This window comes from Sus scrofa, chromosome 2 (genome assembly GCF_054392235.1).
Source record: "Sus scrofa isolate SSC_HxYL_T2T_F1_AM1 chromosome 2, Sscrofa_HxYL_maternal_Yorkshire_Landrace_v2.0, whole genome shotgun sequence".
Lineage (NCBI taxonomy): Eukaryota > Metazoa > Chordata > Mammalia > Artiodactyla > Suidae > Sus > Sus scrofa.
In genome coordinates, this window is record NC_139384.1 from 7,032,071 (window position 1) to 7,054,373 (window position 22,303).

Sequence of the window (22,303 nt, forward strand, 5' to 3'; positions counted from 1 at the left end):
CCCGCCCCCGCGCCCTGGGGCGCAGGCTCGGGGCGCCGCCGCCTTGCCTTAGCGGTTCCCGGCGACCGGGCGGGGCGTGGGGAACCGGTCCCCCAGGCTCCGGCTGGCCGAGTGACCTTGGGTGAGTCTCTGTCCCTCTTGGCCTTAAGTCTCCCGGTTCGCTCAGCGAATGGGATGAAATGAGCAAGTGTGGGAGCCCATCTTTCTCGCGCGCTCTGAGGCTTCTTGAACCCTGAAACTGCAAGAGGCCGGCATCCCTGTCTTCTTCCCCAGACCCTTCCTCGCCCGCCTACCTGGGAGCGCCCAAGTGTCGCCTTACCCAGGAGGGGACGGCAGAGGCTGTGAGCGGGAAGGCAGGCCCACCCAGGACCCGAAGAGACCCTCCCTCCCCAGATGCATCAAGTTGGGGAGCCCAGAAGTGAGAGGGAGGTAGACTGCGGTGGTCCCTTGCTCAGGGCTTTTGCCTGATCTGGGGGGCCCAGCCCAGCAGGTCGCAGTTTTAATATGATGTACACACAAGCATTTTGTTGGGGACACATTGCATAGCTTTTGTAGGATTTTAGGGCCGTGACCCCAAGATGGTTAAGAGCCCCTGATCTGATCTGACTCCATTTTTTTTTTTTTTTTTTTTTTGGCTTTTTGGCTTTTTGGCTTTTCTAGGGCCGCTCCCGTGGCATATGGAGGTTTCCAGGCTAGGGGTCTAATCGGAGCTGTAGCTACTGGCCTCTGCCAGAGCCATAGCAACGTGGGATCGGAGCCGCGTCTGCAATCTACACCACAGCTCACGGCAACGCTGGATCCTTAACCCACTGAGCAAGGCCAGCCTCATTGTTCCTAGTCGGATTCGTTAACCACTGAGCCACGATGGGAACTCCCCATCTGACTCCATTCTTATTCCTAGTTTACAGATGAGGAAAACTGAGGCCTAAGAAGGTGTGACTTGCTGAGCTCCTTCAACTGGTAAGTCAGGGCTGGAACCCTGGGCTCTCTGCTCTTCACCACTTGGCATTTATGTGTCTGGTCTTGACTAAACCCTTCTGACAGGTCTTTGCATAGCAGAGATCCATGACTAACACAGACCAGCTCCTGCCAGAGGAGGCTGCTCTCCTGGTTCAGCTTTGGGGATTAAGGAAGGTGAATCGTGAAGGAAACATAGGAGTTACCTAGGCAGTGAGTTACCTAGGCAGTGAGGTGCTGGAAAGGAAGTTCCTAGCTGAAAGAACAGCATTTGCAAAGGTCCAGGGGCAGAGGGAACATAGGCCAATAAGGAGAACTGCAAGTGTTCCTTGTGACTGGATCGCAGGGAGCAGGGGCCTGGGAGAGGACAGGTGCTCCAGAGAGGAAGTAAAGGCTGCCCACCCCCTCAAAGCACTCTGGCTCAACCTGTGTGCCGGTCCTCAGAATTAGTTTCATAAGACTGTCACTCTTGCTGGCTGTGTGTTGACTCATTCACCAAATGAGCATTGACCACCTCCTGTATGTGCAGGGCTCCATGCTCACCTGGGCATAAGATGGTAAAGACCCATGGCCTTGGCTCCCTCTGAAGCAGGCAGACATTGATGCAACTCTTATACCCATGATCAACTGGAAAGAATTGGTATGAAGGCCCATAACTGGAGCCCTAGGGGAACTGATTGCCTTGGCTTATGGAAGAATAGAAATATTTTTAGTGTTGCTTGAGCAGAGAGAAGGAGGGAGACAAGAGTTGTGGCAGGGCTTGGGGGGGGGGGCACATGGGAGTTTGGATTTTGTTCTACTTGAGTAGAAGCCTGCTCAGATTTGTACAAATGAAGGAGAAGGATGTCTGAGGAGGTGGCTCACACTAGTGAGGGGGTAGGTGCAAGAGAAAAGTACCTGGATTTGATAACTATTTAGGATACATCATATTAAAGTTTAACTTAAACTGTAAACCTTATTATTGTTGTTGTTGTTGTTATTATTTTATTATTTTTTTTGGCTGCACCCATGGCATATGGAAGTTCCCTGGCCAGGGGCCGAATCCAAGCCATAGCTGTGACCTGTGCCACAGCTGCAGCAATGCAGGATCCTTAACCCTGCGCCATCACAGAGACAACACCGGATCTTACCCACTGTACCACAGTGGGAGCTCCCCTAATATAAACCCAAGAACCAGAATATATCTAGAAAAAAGCATAAGAAAAATCTTATCCATCTTGGATTTGGCAAAGATTTCTTAAAATATGACACAAGAAGCCCAAACAATAAGAGAAAAAAATCAAATTGAACTTTATCAAAATACTTAGTTCTTCGAGTTCTCTGGTGGCCCAGCTGGCTAAGGATGCAGCATTGTCGCTGCTGTGGCTCAAGTTTGATTCCTAGCCCTGAATTTCTGCATGCTTCAGGCTTGGCCAAAACAAAAACAAAAACAAAACCCCTTAGTTTTTCAAAAGTTACTATTATGGGAGTTCCCGTCGTGGTGCAGTGGTTAACGAATCCGACTAGGAACCATGAGGTTGCAGGTTCAGTCCCTGCCCTTGCTCAGTGGGTTAACGATCTGGCGTTGCCATGAGCTGTGGTGTAGGTTGCAGACGCGGCTCGGATCCCGAGTTGCTGTGGCTCTGGCGTAGGCTGGTGGCTACAGCTCGGATTCGACCCCTAGCCTGGGAACCTCCATATGCCGCGGGAGTGGCCCAAGAAATAGCAAAAAGACACACACACACACACACACACACACACACACACACACACACACACACAAATTACTATTATGAAAATAAAAAGAAAAGCCATAGACTAGGAGGAAGTAATTGCAAAAAATATATCTGATGAAGAACTATATTTAGAATATATAGGAGTTCCTGCTGTGGCTCAGTGGATTAGGAACCCACTATAGTATCCATGAGGATGCATATTTGATCCCTGGCCTTGCTCAGTGGGTTAAAGATCCACTGTTGCCACAGACTGCGGTGTATGTCACTGATGCAGCTCAGATCCAGCATTGCTGTGCCTGTGGCATAGGCTGGCAGCTGCAGCTCCAAAGCAACCCCTCGCCTGGTAACTTCCATATGCTGCAGATGGGGCTGTAAAAAGAAAAAAAAAAAAAAAAGAATATGTAAAGAAGTTTCACAACTTAAAAAAATCCCATAAAAATGGGTGAAAGCTTTGAATAGACATTTCCCAAGAAGATATATGGATGGCAAATGAGCACATGAAAAAAATGCTCGGTACATTATTCACCGGGGAAATGCAAGTTAAAATAAGTACAAGGACCACCATTATAAACCAGAATAGCTAAAATTAAAAAGACTGAACATGCCAAGTGTTGACAAGGATGTAGAGGAGCTAGAACTCTCATAGGCTGCTGGTGGGAATTCTGAATACCACCAAACTGTTAAATAGTTTGGCAGTTTTCTTTAGTGCTTTTTTTTTCTTTTCTTTTTAGCACCGCACCCACAACATATGGAGGTTCCCAGGCTAGAGGTTGAATCAGAGCTGCAGCTGCCAGCCTACACCACAGCCACAGCAACGTGGGATCCAAGCCGTGTCTACAGCCTACACCATAGTTCATGGCAACGCTGGATACTTAACCCACTAAGTGAGGCCAGGGATCAAACCCGAGTCCTTATGGATACCACTCGGGTTCATTACTGCTGAGCCTGAGGGGAACTCCTTGGTAGGTTTCTTTAAAACTTAAACATAGGAGTTCTTGTCATGGCTCAGTGGTTAACGAACCCGACTAGTATCCATGAGGACACAGGTTCAATCCCTGGCCTCTCCCAGTGGGTCATGGATCCAGTGTTGCCGTGAGCTGTGGTGTAGGTCGCAGATGCGGCTCGGATCTGGCTTTGCTGTGGCTGTGGCATAGGCCAGTGGCTACAGCTCCGATTGGACCCCTAGCCTGGGAACCTCCATATGCCACAGGTGTGGCTCTAGAAAGACAAGACAAAATAAAAAAATAAAAAAAATTTTAAAAAGTTAAACATATATTCAGCAATAAATAGAAATAAACTGTCAAGCTACAGAATGATGTCAGAAACTTAAATGCAAAAAGAAGCCAGTATGAGAATACCATATATTGTATGATTCCAGCTCTATGATGTTCTGGAAAAGGAAAAACTAAAAACAGTAAAAAGGTCAGTGATGGCCAAGTTTTCAGGAAAGGCGGAGGAAGTGAGCAAAGAGCCTTTTTAGGGCAGTGAAGTTATTCTGTGTGACACTATAATAGTGGATATATGATAATTATGTATTTGTCAGAACCCATAGAATGCACAAGGCTGAGAGTGAATCCTAATACAAACCATGGACTTTAGTTAATAATAATGTATCAATATTGGTTCATCAGTGGTAACAAATATACTATACTAATGCAAGATGTCGCGAAAAAAGTGTCTGCCGGCAGACAGGATACGAGAAGTCTCTACCCTCTCTGAGCAATTTTTTTGTAAACCTAAAACTGCCCTAAAAAACAGTCTATCTTGGGAGTTCCCACTGTGGCTCAGTGGTTAATGAATCAGACTAGGAACCACGGGGTTGCGGGTTCGATCCCTGGCCTTGCTCAGTGGATGAAGGATCCCGCGTTGCTGTGAGCTGTGGTGCAGGTTGCAGACAGGGCTCAGAACCCAGGTGGCTGTGGCTGTGGCTGTGGCGTAGGCCACCAGCTGCAGTTCCGATTCGACCCCTAGCTTGGGAACCTCCATATGCTGCAGGTGCAGCCCTAAAAAGACAGGGGGAAAAAAAAGTCTATCTTAAAAATAGAAAAGTAAATATACACCTATCATATGACCCAGCTGTTTCACTTTTAGGCATTTACTCAAGGGAAATAAAAGCATATATCCACACAAAGACCTGTGTATACGGATTCATAGCAGTTTTCATTGTAACAACCAAAACTAGAAACAATCAAATGTTCATTAACAAATTGTGAATTGATAAGCAAATCATGGGGTGTGCTCATGTGCGTGTGCGTGCGTGCGCACATGCGTGATAGAATACTTCTCAGCAATAAGAAGGAAAATTGCAGATGGAGCGCAGAATAATTATTCTGAGTGTAAAAAGCCAGACAGAAGTACATTCTTTTAATTCCATTTCTATGGACATCTAGGAAGAGGACAGCAATTTAGGGTCAGAAAGCAAATCAGTGATTGCCTGGGGTGGGCTGGCAGGTGGGAAGGAGGGGAGGGATGACAAAGGGACTTGAGGAGACTTTGGGGGGTGATGGATTTGTTCATTTTCTTAATCATGATAATGGTTTTACAGGGGTATACGTGTCAAAACAAAAATGTGCATTTTAGGAGTTCCGTCGTGGCTCAGCGGTGAACGAACCCGACTAGGATCCATGAGGACTTGGGTTTGATTCCTGGCCTTGCTCAGTGGGTTAGGGATCTGGCATTGCTGTGGCTGTGGTGTAGGCCAATGGCTACAGCTCCAATTCCACCCTTAGCCTGGGCATTCCATATGCCATGGGGCAGCCAGAAAAGAAAAAAAAAAAAAAATGCCCAGGTGACCCACACTCTTGTCTGACCCAAGTACAAATTTGGAGGTGCCCTCCACCCCCTTCTCAGGCTTGACAATTCAGTATTAGACTTCAGAACACAGGAAAGCTCTTTACTTACTGTTTCCATTTTATTGTAAAGGCTACAACTCAGGAGCAATCAAATGGAAGAGATTCTTGGGGCAGGGCCTGGGGGGAGGGGCGCAGAGCTCCCCAAAACCGCCCTCTAAAACTCCAAAGATCCCTGCCCCACCCCTCCTGGAGGAAGTGGGGAAGCTTAAAGTTCCTACCTCCTGGATCAGTTTTCTGGGTGACAGCCCCCACCTGAGTGGCCTCATTAGCATAAACTCTGAGATCCCGAGGCGCTCATTATGAATAACAGAAGACACTCCTAGAGCTCCGGAAATTCCAAGGGTTTTGGGAACTCCGTGCCAGGAACCAGGGACAAAGACCAAATATATATAAGTATATGTATATGTCTTTTTTATTGTTACACATTCAGTTATGTCGGTTTAGATTCTCTTTCTGGAAGGACATAAGTTAGTACTTGCGTTGCTTCTAGGGAGGGGAACCGGGTGGCCGGGAGTCAGGAGTAGGAGGGGACTCCTCGTACAAAATTCACAATATACACGTGAATAGATTACCTATTTGAAAAGCTCTTAAAAACACTTTACAGTCCTTGCCTTGGCCTCTAAGGTGTGCAATCTCTAGGCTTTACTTCCGTGGTTCTGGGGAGCAGGCAGGGGAATCACTGTCCAGACGCCGGGGCTACCTGACCCTTTCGACCTCTCGTCTTCAGTTGTGGCCGCTCCCCATACAAACCCGCCCCTCTAGCCTTTCTCTGGGCAGCCTTTCCTCTACTACTGGTAACACCCACATCTGAGCTCTATTCCTGAGTCGAGTAGTTCTACACCCTCCAAGGATTAGCTCATTCAAACCTCCGACCTCCCTTTTAGTGTAATCCCCATTGGACTGATAAAGCCATCCCTGTAGAGGAGATTAAGTGACAGCTAAAAGTCTCACAGAAACCTGAACTTTGAATATCAGCTGTCTGGCACCAGAGACTAAGTCTTTTTTTTTTTTTTCCACATCTTTTTAGGGCCACACCTGCGGCATATGGAGGTTCCCAGACTAGGGGTCGAGTCTGAACTGTAGCCACTGGCTTATGCCACAGCCACATCAACTCAGGATCCGAGCCACAGCTCACGGCAACACCAGATCCTTAACTCACTGAACGAGGCCAGGGCACGAACCCGTGTCCTCATGGATGCTAGTCAGATTTGTTTCCGCTGAGCCACGATGGGAACTCCAACCAGAGACTAAGTTTTAATCACCACTCCAGACTGCCTTTCAAGAATCCTGTGCCTCATCTCTGCCACCCCAGCATGGGCACTCTTGACCTTGTTCAAGGCCCAATGCAAATGCCAGCTCTTCTGGAGGTCTTCCTGCTCCCTGGTTAATGAACTACTTACTTGGGGTGGGGGACTTGGTATTATAATAATCCCATCATATTTGATTGTAGCCCAGAGCAAGCACTAAGGTTCTTCCTAAATAGACCTGGCCCTGCAGGCTTTTCTAGACTGACTGTGGAGCCATTCTCCTTGTGAGGTTTTTTGGTCCAGCCGGCTCCAGGCCCTCTTCTGCGTATACCTCATCTCATTTTGTGCCATCTACACTGTGTGAATCCAGCATCCACATGGGTATTAAAGAGGGAGATGGAGGCTCAGAATGACTGGTCACCAGTGGGAGGGGAAGAGCTCTCACAGGGCCTGTGTTCATGGGTCTCAACCACGGGTAGCTGAACCTGGTAGACCCCCTCTCCCCATAACTCCCTATGCCCACCCTGGGCTGAGGACCCAGACCAGGGCCTGAGCCTAAGCACAGCTGGTGTCCTGTGGACATGAGTTTATTAGAGGAGCCAGGTCACAGTGGGTACAGGTGGCAGGTTGGGAGGAGAGGGCCGCGGAGCATGGGCAGTCCTGCCAGCCTGAGGCCAAGAAGACTGGAGGAGGCTGGGGCGCGGGGCCACGGCCAGTAGAACATCAGGTCAGCAGGCTGTTCTTCACCCTTGGAGTGTCAGCGCCGAGGGCACAGCAGCGGCTTTGAGAGGACTGGGGGGGAGAAGGGCAGAGGCTCAGAGGACGCTTGCCAAGCTCACATGCTAGGAGGTGGCAGAGCTGGGTCACGTGCCCAGGCCTGCTGGACCCCGGGCCCCATGTCCCTCCTTCCCATTCTGTTGGGCCCCACACCTGCCTCCCAGCTCCCAGCCCCAGCTCACTGCGGAGGGTGTAGGTGCCTGGCTCCAGTCGCAGCTGGGTGGGCAGGACAATGAGGAAGCCCCCGCCCCATTGGTCTTCAGCCACTGAGACGCTAGCTTGGAAGGGAGGGCGGCGCTGCCCAGGGTTTGGGGAAGGGCATTTGGATGAGACAGGCAAGGGGCGGGACTGGTGGCAGCAGTGGTGGGGGGGGTGGCAGCAGTGGCTGCATTGAGGAGGCACGCCACAGAGGGGACAGTGGGGTGGTGAGAGGCCTGGGCCCCGGGGGAGGGGGATCTGGGCCTTCGGGTAGCTCCTTTGAGCCCTGCCGTGGTGGGGGCGCCGCTCCCGTGTCCAGGCCCAGTGGGTTGGCTCCTTGGTCATGACCTGGCATGAGAAGAATGGATGGTAAATGGGAGGGGGGAGGTCCAGCCTCTTTGCCCCACCCCAGGATGCTGGCAGGGCCTCACCTCCTCGCAGCTCTGGCGGCTCACAAAGGCCCTGAAGCCCATGCGTGCCCACAGCTTGGTCCTTTGCTGCAGGAAGTATGACACTCGATGATGCCAATCTCGGCCCAGGGCCCAGGGAAAAATCACACATTTGGGGTCCTCCAGGTCTTCTTCCATGTCATTTGCAAGGTACCTGGCCGCAGTGTGAACAGAGGCCGTAAGCATCTGTTCTGCCCCACCCTACAAATTCTGGGTGAATGACCCCACCTGGTGCCCAGGCCACTCACAGTGCCAGGAACAGATTGCTGAGGGTGTACTCGCTGAGCTTCAGGTTGGCACGTCGGAAGTAGACCAGCACCATGGCCAGGAGATACTGCAGATGCAGAAATGGGGAGAGTTAGGAGTTCCCTTTGTGGCTCAGTGGTTAACCAATCCGACTAGGAACCATGAGGTTGCGGGTTCGATCCCTGGCCTTGCTCAATGGGTTAAGGATCCAGCATTGTCGTAAGCTGTGGTGTAGGTCGCAGACGCAGCTTGGATCTGGCATTGCTGTGGCCTCTGGCGCAGGCCGGCAGCTGTAGCTCCGATTAGACCCCTAGCCTGGGAACCTCCATATGCCTCGGGTGCAGCCCTGGAAAAGACAAAAACAAAGACAACATAAAAGGGTAATAATTTTCTGCTGGGCACATAGGTTGGGGTCAGTTTGAAGCTTAATTGGAAAACTGGCAAAACTATAGAAGAGAAATTCAAAAAAAAAAGAAAGAAAGAAGGAAATGGGAAGAGTTAGAGTTAGGCCCTGGGGGTGGGGGTGTGCCAGGCCTGTCTGCACCCAAGGGAGTTCTGGGGAGGGGGGGAGAGAAAATCCAGGTTAAATGGTGGGAAGGAGCCTGTAAAGACAAGGGTTTAAAAGGGAGGCGCTCCCCCTCCAGACCAGGGGATCCAATGAATTAGCAGCACTCAAGCCCCACTGATTCCAGCTTCCCCCAAGGACGCCTGGCCTCTACCCGCCCTGTGGCCTCTCACCTTATCTGAAATCTGGAAACAGGGATCTTTGGAGAGGAAATCCTGGAGGTAACTGTGCTCTGGGGGTAGAGAAGAGGAAAGTGGCTGGGGGTTGCCATCCACCCCCAACAGGACAAGAGTGGCATCAGAAGTGGCAAAGCCCAAGCCTCCACTTTCCGACCTGACACCATCCCTCCACCTGCCAAACCAGGTCACGGCTGAGAAGGGAAGGGACAGAGACTGTTCACCCTCGGTCCCCACCACCCCTTCGCCGCTGGCCCCCAAGTGGACTCACCCAGAAGGCTGAGGAAGGCCTGGAGTTGCTGGTGCTGGTGGAAATGGAAAGACTCTCTGCCCTCATCTTGACTGCTCCGGCCCCTCAGCTTCACCTGGGTGCCAACCGCAGGGACAGGGACTGTGGCAGGATCTTGGGCGTCACTCATCTCATGAGTCGGGGAGTGGGGAGGTGGGGGGAGGCAGAGTGACCTGTAGAGAAAGCACCCCAGGACGTAGCACCTACCCTATTGCCCCTCACCAGTCAAGAGCATCAGTGTGGCTGGCCTGACAGAGGGCCTCCAGAAAGTGGAGGGACGGGCACAGAGGACTGGGGGCTCAGAGCAGAAGGGAAGTGAGATGGGGGAGGTCAGAAAAGCAGAATTCCTGGAGGCTGCAGCAGTCTGTTTCTCCCCCCCCCCCCCCCCCCCCGCCGCTTCCTGGTACCACAGACCAGCCCAGAGAGTAACAACAGCAGCAACAAGCCCGGCCTAAGTGCTTGGAGCTGTGTTAAATGCTTTAATGACATTATCTTATTTCATCCTGGCAGGTAGACTCATTTTGCAAACACAGAAGCTGAAGCATGGAGGTCTTAGGACCACTTCAAGGCGGAGCCTGTCTGAGCCCCAAAGCCAAGGAGTAACAGCTTCTTTTGCCTCCCAACTCACAAGGAGGCGCCCTCTCCCCGGCTCCAAAGCCTCAGCCGCCAAAGAACTACCAACCTCTTGACTTCGCAGAGGGAAAATTGAGGCCTTGAGAGAGGAACGTTATTAAGCAAATACTGGGGTTGAGGGCAAGTTGAGGTAGGGCCACGGAAAACATTTTGAGCTACGAAGAGAGAGATGCCAACTATGGAACTCAGAGGACGGTCCCCTCCTCCACCCCTTGGTCAACCGGGGTGGGGGGCGCGCTCCATCTAAGTTCCCACAAGCAGCCCAGCTTGCCTTACCTGAGCTCAGGAGTTACCTACAGCGTTGCGTCCCAACCCAGCGAGTGTATTTATATAGCCCTAGAGCTGCCCCGCCCCCGGAGCGCTCCACCAATCAGGCGCCTTCTTGGGAAAGGGTGGGGCTTCTCGCCATCACCACCCACCTCTACTAGGAGTAAATCCAGTTAGTCTCCACCGCTTGCTTCCCAGCTGCAGCTCCGCAAGGTAAAAGCTTCTCCATAGTTTCATCACCTACAAGAGGGGTGAAGGCAGGCCAGCTGGACCCCAAGGCCCGAAAGGAGGCAGGGGCCCCTCTCTTCTCTTTACAAATTCAGAGCCAAGGTGTGGGCAGGGAAGGAGGACCGACCCAGGGCTGTAGGCAGTGGCTGATGAATAAGTTACAACTCAGTGATTGTGTCTTGCTGGGGAAGGGTCACTGGTGGTGTCTGTTTCAGATCCAGGAATCCCCAAACCTGGGAGCCAGAGTGAAAACTGTCTGCATAAGGACTCGTAGGGGCCGCATCTGCTCTCCAAGGTCCTTAGGTGTTTGGGGAGCCCTGCCAGTGGCTCCAGGTGGGGAAGGAAATCTCCTGCTTCTGGTCCTGGCTGGGATGCCCAAGGACCACCCCAACCCCCCACCTCCCCACTCCCCCACCCTCCTCCCCCAGCTTCCACCCCCTCCAGCCCGCCGGCCCAGCCCTATCATAAGCCTTTTTATTTTATTTTATCTATTTATTTATTTATTTATTTGTCCTTTTGCCATATCTTGGGCCGCTTCCCGCGGCAGATGGGGGTTCCCAGGCTAGGAGTCTAATCGGAGCTGTAGCCGCTGGCCTACACCAGAGCCACAGCAACGCGGGATCCGAGCCGCGTCTGCAACCTACACCACAGTTCACGGCAAAGCCGGGTCCTTCACCCACTGAGCAAGGCCAGGGATCAAACCCACAACCTCATGGTTCCTAGTCGGATTCGTTTCTACTGCGCCACTACGGGAACTCCTTTTTTGTTTTTGTTTTTGTTTTTTGTCTCCTACCTAGCTTAAGCCTTTTAATATTCACTGGCTCAGTTACTCTTTAAAGTTATAGAGGACAGTCAGCAACTGCACTACTTTTCCACATGTGAACGGTGACCCCCCCACTTTTTTTAGGGTGATAAAATACGCATAACATAAAATGTACAGAGTTAACATTTATTTTATGTTTTTGGCTGCACCCGTGGAATGCAAAAGTTTCGGGACCTCAGCAATATTTTTGTTTGTTTGTTTTTCTCTCTTTTGTCTTTTTCGGGCCACGCCCGTGGCATATGGAGGTTCCCGGGGTTGGGGTCCAACAGAGATGTAGCCACCGGCCTACACCACAGCTCATGACAATGCCGGATCCTTAACCCACTGAGCAAGGCCAGGGATAGAACCCGAGTCCTCAGGGATGCTAGTCTCGAGTTTGTTAACCACTGAGCCAGGATGGGAACTCCCACACAGCAATATTTTTAAGTACTCACTAAACAATAGCTTCTCCCCCAGTCCCTGGCAATTGCCATTCTCCTTTCTATCTCTATGAATTTGACGACTCTAGCTCCTTTATGTAAGTGGATCACAGAGTGTTTGTCTTTTTGTGCCTGGCTTATTTCACTTAGCATAATGTCCTCAGGGTTCCTCGATGCTGTGGCATGTGTCAGAATTTCTGTCCTTTTTAAGGCTGAATAATATTCCAGCCTATCTATTTACGTTATGTATCTACATAAAATATGTTCTGTGTATTTATGTATTATATCTATGTTTGTATTTTTCTTATCCATTCATCCATCAGTGGATAGTTAGGTTGTTTCCGTGTCTTGGCTGTTGTGAATCACGCTTCTGTGAACACGGGTGTACAAATATCTTGGGGCCCTGTGACAGCAGATGTGGTCTCAGCCCACATGACCAACACAAGGTGCATGTGGCCCCCTTTTTTTTTTTTTAGGGCCACACCTTTTTTTTTTTAGGGGTCAAATTGGAGCTGCAGCCACTGGCTTATGCCACAGACATAGCAACGCCAGATCCGAGCCGTGTCTGTGACCTACACCACAGCTCATGGCAATGCTGGATCCTTAACCCACTGAGCAAGGCCAGGGATCAAACCTGCATCCTCATGGATGCCAGTCAGATTCATTTCTGCTGAGCCGCGACAGGAACTCCCCATTTTGCAGATGGGAAATTGAGCCTCAGGGCCCAGCCCCTTGGGATTTAAATGAAAGATGAAGGTAGCGTGGGCTGGGCAGAGTGGGTGGTGAGCACAAGACCAGGTGTGGAGCCCAGGCTCCCAGGCTCCAGATGGAGGCTTCTTCTACACACAGTTGCTCTTCCCAGGCTGGACATCCAGAACCCATCTCTGCTTTGCTCCCAGCTCGGGCTTTGACCCTGGCCGCTGCCAGTGTGGGTATTCACTCCCGAGGGTTGCCCCTCCTCTTCCGTGTCCCTCATGCTCCCAGTCTCTGGGCCTCTCTCATCTGAGTCTTTCCTTTCTCTCTGTCTCTAAGTCTCTTGGAGTTTCGTGGTCTCTCTGTGGCCATGTTCCCTCCCTGGCTGGCCTTCTCTGACCATGTGTCTCCATCAGGCCACCCTGTTGTGAGCGTGTGGTTTCCCTCTTGTTCCCCAGAGAGGAAGCTGGGGACCAGCAGCCTTGGCAGCAAGGCCCCTAAACCTGTTCCTAAAGAGGTGCCCATCAAATCCGCTTGCATGCTCCCCACAACCACCCAGAGAAGTGGTGTGATGAGTAGCCTCCCTCTACAAGTGGAAACGACAAGTCAAACACAGAGTTTGGATTGATGTCTGAGAGGTGAAGCAGCTTCCTGCCGGCTGCACCGCTAGGGAGTGGAGAGCCCCGTTTCCATCCAGCTGCCCGACCCAGGCCCCACGCTGGTGCACAGGCGGTCTGGTCCAGCCCTGTTTCGGGCCAGAGCCTGACAGTGAAACTGGGACTGAACCCCTAGACCAGCGGTGTTTCCGATCTCTTCCCACGAGACCTAAGGCTAGAGACCAGGCAGGGGGGTACAGAAAAGCCAGTGAGTGCGTGAATTGCCTTAACCCTGCGTGGGCTTCCGGCTCCTTTTTTTCAGTGCCAGCCTTGGGCATCTGACATGCCACATGGATTTTTTTTTTTTTTTTTGCCGCCTCCTGGCATCTGGAGTTCCCAGGCCAGGAACAGATCTGAGCCACAGTTGTAACCTATGTGGCTGCTGCAACAGTGGATCCTTAACCCACGGCACCACAGCAGAACTCCTGAGGACATTTTAAAAACCTTTTTATTTTCAAAGTATTTAGATGCACCGATGTTGCTTAAAAAGTAAGGAAAATGTCTGGGTCCCTTCCGCCTAGCTTCCCCACTGGTAACACCTTACACAACCAGAGAACAGTTAGAACCTGGGAGTTGACGTTGGTACAACAAAACTACAGAACTTTCTCAGATTTCACCACTTTTTACAAGTACTCATTTTTTTTCTTCTTTTTAAGGCCACACCCACGGCACATGGACGTTCCCAGGCTAGGGGTCAAATCTGAGCCACGTCTTTGAACTACACCACAGCTCACAGCAACACCAGATCCTTAACCCGCTGAGCAAGACCAGGGATCGAACCCAAAACCTCATGGTTACTAGTCAGATTTGTTTCCGCTGTGCCACAACGGGAACTCCCAGTAGTTTATTACTTTTTATGACCAAGTTTGTTTGTTTGTTTTGTCTTTTTGCCTTTTCTAGGGCCACTTCCGCGGCATATGGGAGGTTCCCAGGCTAGGGGTCTAATCGGAGCTGTAGCTGCTGGCCTACACCACAGCCACAGCAACGCCAGATCCAAGCCATGTCTGCAACCTACACCACAGCTCACGGCAATGCCGGATCCTTCACCCACTGAGCAAGGCCAGGCATCAAACCTGAAACCTCGTGGTTCCTAGTCGGATTCGTTAACCACTGTGCCACGACAGGAACTCCATGACCAAGTATTTTTATTACCAGGTAATATTCCATCATATGGAATGGGTTGTTTCCTGTATGGGCTATTACAAATAAAGCTGCTGCGAACATATGCCTCCAGGTTTTTACACAGACATGTATTTATTTCTCTAGGGTAAATGCCTAGAAGAGGCCATGTGGTAAATATATGTAAAACTTTATAAGAGACTGCAAAATTGTTTCCCCCAGAAAGATATGTTGACGTCACTCACTCCCTGTGCCCCCCCCACCTGTGATTGTGACGCTATTTGGAAATTGGGTCTTTGCAGGTATAATCAGGTTAAGATGAGGTCATACTCCGTACTCTGTTAGGGTGAGTCCTAATTCAACATGACCGGTGTCCTTAGAAGAAGAAAGGAGACACTGAGACAGGTGCACACAGAGAGAACACCTGGGAGTTCCCGTTTTGGCTTGGTGGTTAACGAATCCGACTAGGAACCATGAGGTTTCGGGTTCGATCCCTGGCCTTGCTCAGTGGGTTAAGGATGTGGCATTGCCATGAGCTGTGGTGTAGGTCACAGATGCAGCTCGGATCCCGAGTTGCTGTGGCTGTGGCATAGGCCAGCAGCTGCAGCTCCGATTGGACCCCTAGCCTGGGAACCTCCATATGCCGCAGGAGCTGCCCTAGAAAAGGCAAAAAGACCAAAAACAAACAAAAAAACATACAGAGAGAACACCAGGTGAGGAAATCCAAGATGCAGCCAGAGACTGGATGGATGCAGCTGCAAGCCAGAGAACCCCAAGGGGAGTTCCCGTCATGGTGCAGCGGAAACGAATCCAACAAGAAACCATGAGGGTTCGGGTTCGATCCCTGGCCTCGCTCAGTGGGTTAAGGATCCAGCGTTGCTGTGGCTGTGGTGTAGGCCGGCAGCTATAGCTCCTATTAGACCCCTAGCCTGGGAACCTCCATATGCCACAGGTGCAGCCCTAAAAAGACAAAAAGACCAAAAAAAAAAAAAATGAGTGGCTTGATGAATTTTCAGAACACAGCAATGGAGCCAGAAGCCAGATGAAGAAAGAGCACATTACTGGGGTCCCTCACAACCCCTCCCAGGCCCTAGTCCTGCTTAGGCCATGGAATGTGAATAAGAAAGAAACTTTTTGAAAAAGAATACGTGTCTATTCCAGTGCTGTGCACCTGACACATTGTAAATCCACTGTAGTTCTTTTTTCTTTTTGTCTTTTAAAACTTTATTTATTTATTTGTTTGTTTTTGTCTTTTTAGGGCCACACCCTCAGCATATGGAAGTTCCCAGGCTAGGAGTTGAATCAGAGCTGTAGCTGCCGGCCTATACCACAGCCACAGCAACACAGGATCCAAGCCACGTCTGCGACCTACACCACAGCTCATGGCAAGGCCAGATCCTTAAACCACTGATCAAGGCCAGGAATTGAACCCGAATCCTCATGGATACTAGGCAGGTTCATTGTTGCTGAGCCACCACGGGAACTCCTTTTTGCTTTTGATGGCCACACCTGTGGCATGCGGAAGTTCTCAGGCCAAGGGTCGAATTGGAGCTGCACCTGCGACCTACACTACAGCTGGTAGTAATGCTGGATCCATAACCCACTGGGCAAGGCCAGGGACAAACCCATATCCTCACAGAGACAACGCCGGGTCCTTAACCTGCTGAGCCACAGTGAGAACGCCTCAACTATATTGCAACTGGAAAAAAAAAAAAGGAAACTTGTTAAACACATTTCCTCTAATTCCTTTTTCAAAAAAAACACATAGGGAGTTCCCATTGTGGCACAGTGGAAAACGAATCCAACTAGGAACCATGAGGTTGCGGGTTCGATCCCTGGCCTTGCTCAGTAGGTTAAGGCTCTGGCGTTGCCGTGAGATGTAGTGTAGGTCACAGACTTGGCTTAGATCCTACGTTGCTGTTGTTGTGGCATAGGCCGGCAGCTGTAGCTCTAATTCGACCCCTAGCCTGGTACAACCCTGAAAAGCAAAAAACAAAACAAAACAAAACAAAGCAAGAAACACATAGGAGTTCTCATTGCGGCTCAGTGGGTTAAGAATCCAATGTAGGAGTTCCTGTCATGGCACAGTGGTTAACGAATCCGACTAGGAACCATGAGGTTGCGGGTTCGATCCCTGGCCTTGCTCAGTGGGTGAAGGATCCGGCATTGCTGTGAGCTGTGGTGTAGGTTGCAGACGCGGCTCGGATCCCGCGTTACTGTGGCTCTGGTGTAGGCCAGTGGCTACAGCTCCGATTGGACCCCTAGCCTGGGAACCTCCATATGCCACGGGAGCGGCCCAAGAAATAGCAAAAAGACAAAAAAAAAAAGAATCCAATGTACTCTCTGTGAAAATGCAGGTTGATCCCCAGCCTCATTCAGTGGGTTAAGGATCCATCTAGATTGCCAAAAGCTGCAGATGTGTTTTGGATCCTGCATTGCTGTGGCAGGGGCATAGGCTGGCAGCTGCAGCTCCAATTTGACCCCTAGCCTGGGAACTTCCAAGTGCCACAGGTTTGGCCCTAACAAACAAACAAACAAAAACAAAAACAAAAAAAAAAGAAGAAAGAAAGAAAAAAGAAAACATGGGTGTAAATCTTTACTGCCTTGTGTTAGGCAATAGTTTGTTAAATATGACACCAAAAGTGCAAAAGAAAAAAATGAATAAATTAGACTACATAGGAATTCCCTCTGTAGTGCAGCAGTTTAAGGATCTGGTGTTGTCTCTGAGGCTGTGTGAGTTCAATTCCCAGCCTAGCACAGTGGGTTAAGGATCCAGCATTGCTGCAGCTGTAGTGCAGGTCAAAGCTGTGACTTGAATTCAGTCCCTGGCCTGGGAACTTCCATATGATGTGGGCACAGCTGAAAAAGAAAAAAAAAATTGGACGACATAAAAATTAAAGGCTTTGTGCAGAGTTCCCGTGTTGGCTCAGTGGTTAATGAATCTGCATCCATGACAGTGCAGGTTCGATCCCTGGCCTCGCTCAGTGGGTTAAGGATCTGGCATTGCTGTGAGCTGTGGTGTAGGCCGGCCACTGTAGCTCCAATTAGACCCCTAGCCTGGGAACCTCCCTATGCTGTGGTCCGGCCCTAAAGAGACAAAAGACAAAATAAAAATACAATAAAATAAGCCATTTAAAAAAAAAATCAAAAGCTTTGTGGGGAGTTCCTGTAGTGGCTCGGTGGTTAACAAATCTAACTAGCATCCATGAGAACACAGGTTCAATCCCTGGCCATGCCCAGTGGGTCAAGGATACAGCGTTGCCATGAGCTGTGGTTTAGGTCGCAGATGCGGTTTGGATCTGATGTTGCGGTGGCTGTGGCGTAGGCAAGTAGCTATAGTTCTGATTGGACCCCTAGCCTGGGAACCTCCACATGCCACTGGTGTGGCCCTAAAAAGCCAAAAAAAAAAAAAAAAAAAAAGATTGGTGCTGCAAAGTAGACTACACAGTTTAAAAAAAAAAAAACAAAAAACACAGAATGGGAGAAAATATTTGCAAAACATGTATCTGATTCGGAACTTGTACATGTAATATTTAAAAGACTCTGGCAACCATAGCCCTATTGTTTATCTTATTATTTATTTATTTATTTTTTGTCTTTTCTAGGGCCACACCTGCGGCATATGGAGCTTCCCAGGCTAGGGGTCTAATCGGAGCTGCAGCCCCCCCAGCCTACACCACAGCTCACAGCAACACCAGATCCTTAACCCACTGAGCAAGGCCGGAGACTAAACCCTCAACCTTATGGTTCCTAGTTAGATTTGTTAACCACTGAGCCACGACGGGAACTCCAATAGCCCTATTTTTTAAATGGGCGAAAGATCTAAATAGACATTTCTCCAAACAGAACACACAAATAGCCAAAAGCACATGAAAAGATGCTCAAAATCATTAGTCATGAAGGAAATGCACCTTAAAAAAAAAAGCCAAGAGGCACTACTTCAGACCCACTAGGGTGCTGTAATAAAAAAGACAGATAATAACAGGTGTTGGCAAGGATGTGGAGAAATTGGAATCCTTGCACGCGGCTGGTGAGAAGGCGCAATGGTGCAGCTGCTCCAGAAAAGAGTTTTGGGGTTCTTCAAAAAAGGTAATTATAGAATTATCCTATAATCCCGTAATTCCACCCCTAGGTATCCAAGAGAATTGAAGATAAGTGTTCGCACAAAAACTTGTATGCATTGTTTATAGTGGCGTGATTTTTAAGAGCCAAAAGGTGGAAACAAGCTGAATATCCTTTAACTAATAAGCAGCTTAAACAAAATGTGTATTAGTCATGCAATGGGATATTAGTCATAAAAAGAAAGAACGTACTGGTACGTGTTACAGCATGGATGAATGACAACATTATTCTAAATGAAAGAAGACAGTATGTATGGTTTTATTCATGTGAAATGTCTAGAACACACAAAGCTGCAGAGACTGAGAGAAGACCCATGGTGGCATGGGGCTGGTGCAGCAGGCAATGGGGAGTGGCTGCCAGTAGACTTCTTTTTGGCACCATGGAAGCGTCCTGAAATTGGATTGTGGTGAGGGTCGCACAACTTTGTTGTCGCAAAACCATTCAATTGTGCCCTTTACAGGAGTCAATTATATGGTATATGAATGATTTCTCAATAAAGACTTTTTAAAAAGTATATGAAGTAGTTGGAGCTCCTGCTGTGGTGCATCAGAAACAATCCGACTAGGAACCATGAGGTTGCAGGTTCAACCCCTGGTCTCGCTCAGTGGGTTAAGGATCCAGCGTTGCCATGAGCTGTGGTGTAGGTCGAAGATGTGCCTTGGATCTGGCATTGCTGTGGTTGTGGTGTAGGCCGGCAGCTGTAGCTCCAATTGGACCCCTAGACTGGGAACCTCCATATGGCATGAGTGCAGCCCTAAAATGCAAAAAAAAAAAAAAAAAAAAAAAAAAAAAAGGTACATGAAGTAGTCAAATTTACAAAGACAGAAAGTGGAATGGCAGTTGCAGGGGGCTGAGAAAATGGGTAAATTGGGAGTTATTGGTGTTTTTTGTATTTTTGCCTTTTCTAGGGCCGCTCCTGCGGCATATGGAGGTTCCCAGGCTAGGGGTCAAATCGGAGCTGCAGCTGCCGGCCTACGCCAGAGCCACAGCAATGCGGGATCCGAGCCACATCTGCAACCTCCACCACAGCTCAAGGCAACGCCAGATCCTTAACCCACTGAGCAAGGCCAGGGATCAAACCTGCAATCTCATGGTTCCTAGTCGGTTTTGTTAACCACTGAGCCACGACAGGAACTCCGGGAGTTATTGTTTAATGGGTACAGAGTTTCAGGTTTTTATTTTTATTTTGTTGTTGTTTTGTTGTTGTTTGAGTCATATGGAAGTTCCTGGGCCAAGGAGTGAACCCAAGCCAGAGCTGCAGCTGCAGCGATGCCAGATCCTTAGCCCACTATACCGGGCCGGGGATCAAACTAGTGCATCCACAGAGAGAAGCTGTATCACTAATCCACTACACCACAGTGGGAAGGCCCAGAGTTTCAATTTTGCAAGAGGAAAAACATTTTATGGATGGATGGGGAAGGATGAACAGGGTGAACCTACCTAATGCACTGAATTATACCTTTTAAAAATGGTTAAAATTCTAGGAGTTCCCATTGTGACACAATGAGATTAGCAGTGTCTCTGGAGCCCTGGGATGTAGGTTCAATCCCTGCACAGTGGGTTAAGGTTCCCTCATAGCCACAGCTGCTGCCAAGATAACAAATATGGCTTGGATCCGATCCTAGCCCTGAGCCGGCCAAAAGGGGGGAAAAAAAAGTTAAAAATGGTAACGCTTGTATATATTTTACCATACTTTTTTTTTTTTTTCTTTTTAGGGCTGCACCTACGTGTGACATATGGAAGTTCCCAGGCTAGGGGTCAAATCGGTGCTGCAGCCACTGGCCTACTCCACGGCCACGGCCACGGCAGCACCTGATCCGAGCCACGTCTTCCACCTACACTGCAGCTCACGGCAAAGCCCAAAGCCAGATCTTTAACCTACTGAGCAGGGCCAGGCATCAAACCTGTATCGTTATGGATACTGGTCAGGTTTTTACCACTGAGCCACAATGGGAACTCCAATTTTACCATAATTTTTAAAAATAATTTTTTTTAGGGCCACACCCACAGCACATGGAGGTTCCCAGGCTAGGGGTCAAATCAGAGCTGTAGCTGCCGGCCTTTACCATGGCCACAGCAACACCAGATCCTTAACCCACTGAGCGAGGCCAGGGATTGAACTGCATCCTCATGGATGCTAGTCAGATTTGTTTCCGCTGAGCCATGACAGGAACTTCTAAAATACAATTTTTTTTAAAGAACAGAAAAGTTACGAGGTTACTTTGCAAGTAAACTTGAAAGCCTGGAATAAAATAATAATTTCTAAGGAAGTAGAGATTAGTAAAATTTATCCCATTAGAGTTAAAAATCTTAGCCCAACCAATATCCATAGAAGAAATAGAGAACGTTAATAAAAAACTCCCTCGCAAGGAGTTCCCATTGTGGCACAATGGAAACGAATCCGACTGGTATCCATGAGGAAGCAGGTTCAATTCCTGGCCTAGCTCAGTGGCTCGGGGAATCTGGCATTGCCATGAGCTCTAGTGCAGGTTGCAGACAAGGCTCAGACCTGGTGTTGCTGTGGCTGTGGTGCAAGCCAGCAGCTGTAGCTCGAATTCAACCGCTATCTAGCCTGAGAACCTCCATGTGCCTCGGGTGGGGCCCTAAAAAGACACACACACAAAAAAACCCCCCAAAAAACTCCCTCACCAAAAAGCACTGGGCCTGGATGTTTTCACAGGGGAAGTTTCCCATATCTTTAAAGACCAATGCTCTATTGGAGTTCCTGTTGCGGTGCAGTGGTTAATGAATCTGACTAGGAACCATGAGGTTGCAGGTTCGATCCCTGGCTTTGCTCAGTGGGTTAAGGATCCAGCATTGCCATGAGCTGTGGTATAGGTTGCAGACGCAGCTGGGATCCCGAATTACTGTTGCTATGGTGTAGGCCAGCAGCTACAGCTCCGATTAGACCCCTATCCTGGAAACCTCCATATGCCACAGGAGCGGCCCTAGGAAAGACAAAAAGACAAAACATAAAATAAAATAAAATGAAATAAAATAAAATATTAGCCAACATAATCCAACACCACAGTAAGAAACAATCCACCATGACCAAGTAGAATTTATATCAGAAGTCCAAGACCAGTTCAATGTTAAGAAATCCATTTATATCACAGACCATATTAATAGACTTAAGGAAAAAAATCTGTATGGACTTAAGGAAAAAAATCTGTATGGTTATCTTCATAGATGCTGAAAAAGACCTACAAAATTCAACACCCTCTCTTTATAAAAATATTAAAGAAAATAGGGATTGATAGGTATTTTATATACAGCATATATGTACACACACATGTACATATACAAATATGTATAAAATATAATCCATAATGTACAATATAATATTATTTATTATATCATTAATATGGAATACACTGGTATATATAATATGTGACATGCATATATATTAGTCTTATATATATCTTAGCCCTAATGCCAGTATCTTACTAAAAGCAGAAACACTAGGAGTTCCGTGGTGGCCTAGCACCTAAGGATTCAGCTGGGTTTGATCCCAGGCCTGGGAAGTTTTCCATATGCTGTGGACAGCGCCCCCCCAAAAAAAAGGCAGAAACACTAGAGAATGTCAGAGAAGAAAAATAAGAAAATGCTAGGCCTTTGATGATATAAGGACCTTAATTATCAGAAGAGTTCTCCACCTGCCTGAACTTCTTGTTATACAAAATAATAAATGTCCTTTATTTTAAAGCCTTTAGAAGAGCATTTTACTTGTAAGTGAAATAATCCAGTATAATATTTGATCACCAAGAAACAGTCCAGCTATAGAAATATTATATGTAAAATAGAAAATAAAAGCTCCCTACAGCCTCTAAATAAATAAACAAGGAGAAAAAATTCTCAGTATAAGTCCTTTT

The 22,303-nt window shown here is 48.7% G+C and overlaps 1 protein-coding gene and 1 long non-coding RNA gene across 4 annotated transcripts in view; one reads left to right on the forward strand and one right to left on the reverse strand.

Annotated features, from left to right (window-relative positions):
- The first annotated feature begins 23 nt into the window (after positions 1-23).
- LOC102165622 (uncharacterized) lies at positions 24-12,124 on the forward strand. The gene is given in 3 exon segments (NR_201394.1): positions 24-121; positions 902-960; positions 9,982-12,124. It is a non-coding gene; the product is annotated as an uncharacterized LOC102165622 (long non-coding RNA).
- SPDYC (speedy/RINGO cell cycle regulator family member C) overlaps positions 5,913-22,303 on the reverse strand; it is a 28,755-nt gene continuing 12,364 nt past the window's right edge. The window contains exons 2-8 of one of the 3 annotated variants that reach the window (XM_021082865.2): positions 10,524-10,611; positions 9,454-9,644; positions 9,180-9,238; positions 8,444-8,529; positions 8,178-8,349; positions 7,731-8,094; positions 5,913-7,563 (exon numbers count right to left, since the gene is read on the reverse strand). In XM_021082865.2, coding sequence (XP_020938524.1) covers positions 7,529-7,563; positions 7,731-8,094; positions 8,178-8,349; positions 8,444-8,529; positions 9,180-9,238; positions 9,454-9,601 — 864 coding nt within the window. In that variant the 5' untranslated portion in view covers positions 9,602-9,644; positions 10,524-10,611 and the 3' untranslated portion in view covers positions 5,913-7,528. Of the gene's footprint in view, positions 8,095-8,177; positions 8,350-8,443; positions 8,530-9,179; positions 9,239-9,453; positions 9,645-10,523; positions 10,612-22,303 lie in introns of all 3 variants that reach the window. The other 2 variants (XM_013994115.3, XM_085010767.1) reach the window with 2 other exon arrangements.